We start from the raw sequence: 5,455 nt of genomic DNA, 5'->3' as shown, positions 1-5,455 counted from the left end.
ACTCCCCCTCTGCTACCACTCTAGTGGTCAAACAAGTGGTTTGTCTCCTCCCTGCCTTCCCCAACCTTGGCCTAACCACCCCCTTCCCTCTGTGCAGCCCCGAGTGTGACTGCTTAACCACTGCTACCCCCTGCCTCGACCTCCATAGCCCCCCCTCCAGGCTTATCCCATACTTGCTGTGTCTACGTCACTTCCATCCTATACTAGATCACCCTCTGCAAACCCCAGCTGTGCATTGCCCCACACTGTCCTTACCCACCTCCCATGTCAGTCTCTACAATAGATATCTCCACATCCCTCATATGATTCCCATATTTGATCACACCAGCTTATTTGCATTCCTGGATCCAAAGGAGACAGGTCTAATGTCATAGTTTCATCTGATCGCGGTTCTTACCGGAAGTTGCCGTTGTGAGCCAGTTCGGTTCATTTGGTTCCTATCGGCTTTCCCCCGATATCTCAGTTGAGCACAGCACATCTTTCTTTCGAGTCGTGTTATTTGCCTTTGTTTCTTAACTGCTCGATTCCTACGTGCGCCCATCATGCTCAAGCGCTCAAATGTCCCCGTCGAATGCTCTCGTCTGTCACTGATTTGAATTGTGGAATGAGCGGTACTTTTCTGACCTAAAATAAGTATATTCAACCTGATATAGTTTCTGCCATATCATTTTATCCGATAAACTTCTGACATTCACGACTTTCATGTATTACCGGGACCTCTCAGTATTCACTGCATCATCTCGTCCAAACAGCTCAGCTCGTATTCACAAAAGCTTTCTCCACGATTACTATTTCCCTCTCCATCCCTTATGATTGCAATAATCAAAATGTGAGCAAACATTCTTGTTGCATCTTTGAATAGCTTAACTGCGAATATTCTGGGAGATAACTTGATGTCTTCAACATTAGTCCTTATCTCCTTGAAGTCTGACTGTGATGTCATTAGATGTTCTCACATTTGGGTGGAAGGTAACATCAACCATCCTTTGGCTTGAATTTTGATTCACACACTTGTGAACAGCAGGTAGCGATCACTGTCATTCAAAAGTGGGACTCTGAGAGATATGCTCAGCCCGTCATAGCGCTCTTCGATTCTCTGACACCTAACACTCATTGATTCTGTAATTATGACCTCTCATTAGCACACCCATCCATAATCAGAGAACAACATGGCCTATCTTCGTGAGCGACCAACAATAAGCGAGTGGTATGCAACCTGTTACTTTGTAGCGCAGATGTAGACATTTTTGGGTGCTTCTGTATAGAACTTCCGTGTACTAAGTATTGTCGCTGGAACCTTGGTTTGTATGATAGCCCCTATGTTCAGGTTCCATGTCAGATCGTCTTATCTTAGGTGTTAGTCTTATGTTGTGTAAGACTCGTAGTACTTCCAGAAGACTGTATCTCTGGATGCTTTGGATCCAGGTCTGCCCGTCAGGGCCTTGCTATAGTCACTTGTGCCTGCACTATGGAACCCGTCATTATGAACACCCCTGATCTGCCCCGGACCATGCCGATGTTGACCTCGCTACCAAAATATCCCCCTTTACTGTGCATGTAGACTCCCCCCACCCCCCTATACCCCTAGCATAAACTCTATGTTTGGCCACCCTTTCCCCCATAGGCTTCTGCTGCCACTACCCTGGAGACCCGCCAGAACCCAGAGCAGTGGTGCCACTTCAGCCCAGCATATCCCCATTGGACATCCTGCTGCGCTGTGCCTCTACCCACATAACCTTCACCAACCTCCGACTTCCGCTCCTTGTGTCATATTTAATGTTCTCTTGGTTATCTGCTGCACCAACCACCCCTCCTTCTCTACCACTAGTACTCCACCACTCCTCACTCATGGATTTTTCCCTCCCTGACCACCAGTGACCATTCTACATGGCTATGGATATGATTGTCAACCTCTACAACCTTTCCAAGCCAGCAACAACGAGAGTTGGGCTCCGCACCTTTCCACTTTTCTACTTGAAGAATTTTAGCCCCGATGACGGTACTCAGCTTGACATTGGCAGGCATCTTGTTGCCTACTATGAGAAGATTGACTCCTCGATATCAGCAAAAAAGATCCACAGCCCAGTCTTCAGTGGTTATGCAACTGTGGTGGTGAATGCAGACCAATGGTGGTCATACTTCCTAGTTGAGAAGGCTGATACCCTTGGCCCTAACCCTATCCCATTCCTCGCTGAGCCAGTCTTCTCTGGGCCAGTAGTTCTTGCGGTCAAGCAATCCGTCTACAGAGCAGCACCCTCAGATATCCGTTGGTCTCAAGTCTTGCAGTTCTTCCTACTTCTTAGTGAAGTGGAATGGCCGGATATTGACATTACCAAAGCAGTCGAGTCCGGACGCCCGCTCGTTCTCTGGGAGACATCCATCCACACATCCTCCTTACTGACACCCCTCATCCACCAATCAGGGTGAGTGAGCTGCTGCTGCCACTAACCACCAATTCATTCTCAATGTGCCCAATAGCCCTCCGCCGAGCGCCTGACCGCCTACCTACACACATATGGATGGTGTCCAAATAACTACGTCTGTCTTCTGCTCCTCATGTTTCCACATGCATTTCCTTACCCACCCTATGCGGTCTCTACTTACAAAATTGCTGTGTCGCACCCCACTTTACAACTCCGAAAACCTTTTCCAAACCCGACCTCTCTGTCCTGCTCGACTCCCCCTCCTAACTGCTCTGCATACCATACTTATGACATCCTCTGTTGAGTTTGTGAGCCTGTCATCATGTTCATGTAATTGGCCGATGCCAAGATAAGATAATTAGACACGAGATGGGCGGATAGACCACTAGAGGAGTCAGAAGCCTTGGGCCAAGGCTCGGGAAGCAGAAGCTATATATTAGAGAATCAGAAGCTAAATACAAGTACAGGAGCTACAGAAGTACTCCTAATGTATTTACTAGTATAAAGGAAGCGAGAAATCTTACCTGAGCGCTATCAGCGTATCACACACCTTTTCTAATTGTGAAATCCAAGATCCTCCATGTAACACCGCTACCTACCACAACACCATCATTTTGCTGGTAAATCTGGCCTCCTTTCCATCTCCAGCCACTCCTGTTGAACTTCATATAATGCATTTGACCACTCCCTTATCCCCACTTTCAATGTCTCCTGCAGCGCCCAGTCACACACACCCCTTGCATCAGCGCGAAGCAGGTCACCTCAATCCTGGAATGGCACCATGATCCCTCCCTAGAACTGCTCAGGAGGTGTCCTCTGCATAGAACATTAATGTTGTGACCTGAGCATCATCTAATCACGCTGTAGCATCTGACCGTTGAACGTTGATTACCAATTGATTACTGATCTACCGATATGCATTCAATCTAATTTTGATTCATTGGTGCCGGTTATAATTGCAAAAACAAATCGGTGATGGGTGTTGCTGTGCTTCATTCGCACGGCCCTATTCCATTATAACTTCTGGTGCCCGAGTCTTGGCCCAGGGTTTCTGACTCATCCGGTGGTCTATCTACATATCTCGTGTCTCGTTTATCTTCTTTCGACGTCGGCCGATTATGTGAGCGAAATGACACGCCCACGAAATTAACCGCCATCGCATAGCAGAGGTCTAGTGGTGAGTGCAACGAGCGTCACTGGAGCCATTGCGACAACCTCAGGATGAACTTTCGGCATTAATATAAAATCAAGCAGACCACTATTTGTGTTATGCAGAACTAGTCTATGAGAACCCGTGTGATATGTACCCCACTCCGGTAATTTCTAGGTAGCTTCCGTCCATCCTCTACTTGATTGCCCCGCCATTCCGCCAGTATCTTTCATTGGGCACCTTGCCTGTGCATCTCAGGCGCATCTGGCTCGCACTGGAAGATATAGCAGAGATACATGCATGGCTCCCTTGCAGAACCGGGAGCCCAAGTGGATAGACAAATGAGCTTGCAAGTGCAGTAGACATGGTATGATAATACTACAATGAGGTTAGCTTATATTCTGCGAGACAATCTCACAGAGCAATGTGTAACTCAAAGGTGTTGAGGCTTTCTGCCGCCTTAAATACAAACTAGATGAAGTGCTCAAGATGCTGGCATCTCATAAAGTACCCCCTGATGTCGTTTGTATGAATGGATACATTACTACTTTTATATCATCATCTCAGTAATAAACACTTTTTGTACTTGTTTTTTCTATGCAAACTCTGTTTGGGGATTAATACTGTCGAAACGATGACACCATCCAGGCTTACTTATCTCGGATGGAGAGCCTACAATGTGCTTGTAAATCATGGCATGTAATGAAATTATTATCCGTAGATGTACGTTCATTGTGAGTTCAGGAATATAATATATAAGCAGCCATTTGACTCTTGCAACTTGAGGTATTATACTGTACGTCTTGAATACTGTAGCAATAGGTACAATGAAAAAAAAAATTATGCATGTCATCCCGCTTAAAATAATGATCTATATATCTTGAGTAGATTGTCTGGATGCCACCCCTCGCTCTCATTTTATTGTGTTTCCCATCATCGCACCAGCACCTCTGCAACACTCCTATGCTTTTGCCATAACGGCAAAATAGGCCCGATGTGACGAAGGGGCCCTGGAACCCGAGGCGAGGGAGGGAGAGTTGGCATTGAGCTCCCAATCCAGGTATTGGTACATTTCGCACTCAGCAGGTATCGACACAGTCGCTGGTAAAAAGGCCACCTTCAAAACACCCCAGAAGAAGTAGTCGCGCGATACACGATCTCATGGAAATCATGTCAGAGTATGATATTACTTCACGTTGTAATGTCTTGCAGGTCATCACAGGTAGCCTGATTCCTGAACGAGGTCCCTCCAGAAAGTCTGCGTATATCTATGAAGGTATGAAAGCAATCGTTGCTCACAGTGCACTTTGAGCTCCTAGTTGAGGTATTGGCACATTTTCCATTCCAACTGATTGATGTCGCGCAGGTTGAACATGGCCTTCCGGGACGACCGCGGTGAGCAGAGCCCACCTAAAGGCAAAATGGGTGGGCTATCTCCGTGTGCGTGGGTGGGCGTGCGGGACGGCCGTGGTGAGACAGGCCCCACGCGGCCTTAGTGATGACGTGCCCCCGGCGAGTGTACGGCCACTACCCCCATTTCCTCCGTCTTTGGCCCCTCCAACTGGCTGATGTCGATCTCAAGTTCATTGGCCGATCGGTAACTCGAGGCCGAGTTAACAGCAATACCCGAATGGCTAATCTTCGACGTGAAATCTGCGGGCTATGCCCAGGTACTGTTGTTAAGCTTGTCGTTGTCCTGGATTGGTGCTTTGTGGTTGTCTATGGCCATCCCATTTTCTGGGACATCGACGTGCTCACTGTTGCAGTTGTTGTTGCTGCAAGAGCGTGAGAGATGCTTGATTTCTTTGGGAGATGAGCAAGCTCGCTCTCGCATAGCTATGGGTGTCCGGACTCCTGAGTGACCCATGGGATTGGTCGGGCC

General features: G+C 47.6%; 1 protein-coding gene across 1 annotated transcript; it reads left to right on the top strand.

Annotated features, from left to right (window-relative positions):
- Positions 1-1,887: 1,887 nt before the first annotated feature.
- CONPUDRAFT_160367 (uncharacterized protein) lies at positions 1,888-2,497 on the top strand (the record flags this gene model as incomplete). The annotated part of the gene is made up of 2 exons (XM_007777502.1): positions 1,888-2,423; positions 2,479-2,497. The coding sequence occupies 2 exons, from the start codon at positions 1,888-1,890 to the stop codon at positions 2,495-2,497; spliced, it is 555 nt and encodes a 184-aa protein (XP_007775692.1).
- Between the last annotated feature and the right edge of the window lie 2,958 nt (positions 2,498-5,455).

This window comes from Coniophora puteana (assembly GCF_000271625.1).
Source record: "Coniophora puteana RWD-64-598 SS2 unplaced genomic scaffold CONPUscaffold_22, whole genome shotgun sequence".
Lineage (NCBI taxonomy): Eukaryota > Fungi > Basidiomycota > Agaricomycetes > Boletales > Coniophoraceae > Coniophora > Coniophora puteana.
Note: the sequence above shows the minus strand (reverse complement) of the source record. Positions and strands in the feature narration are given on the sequence as shown.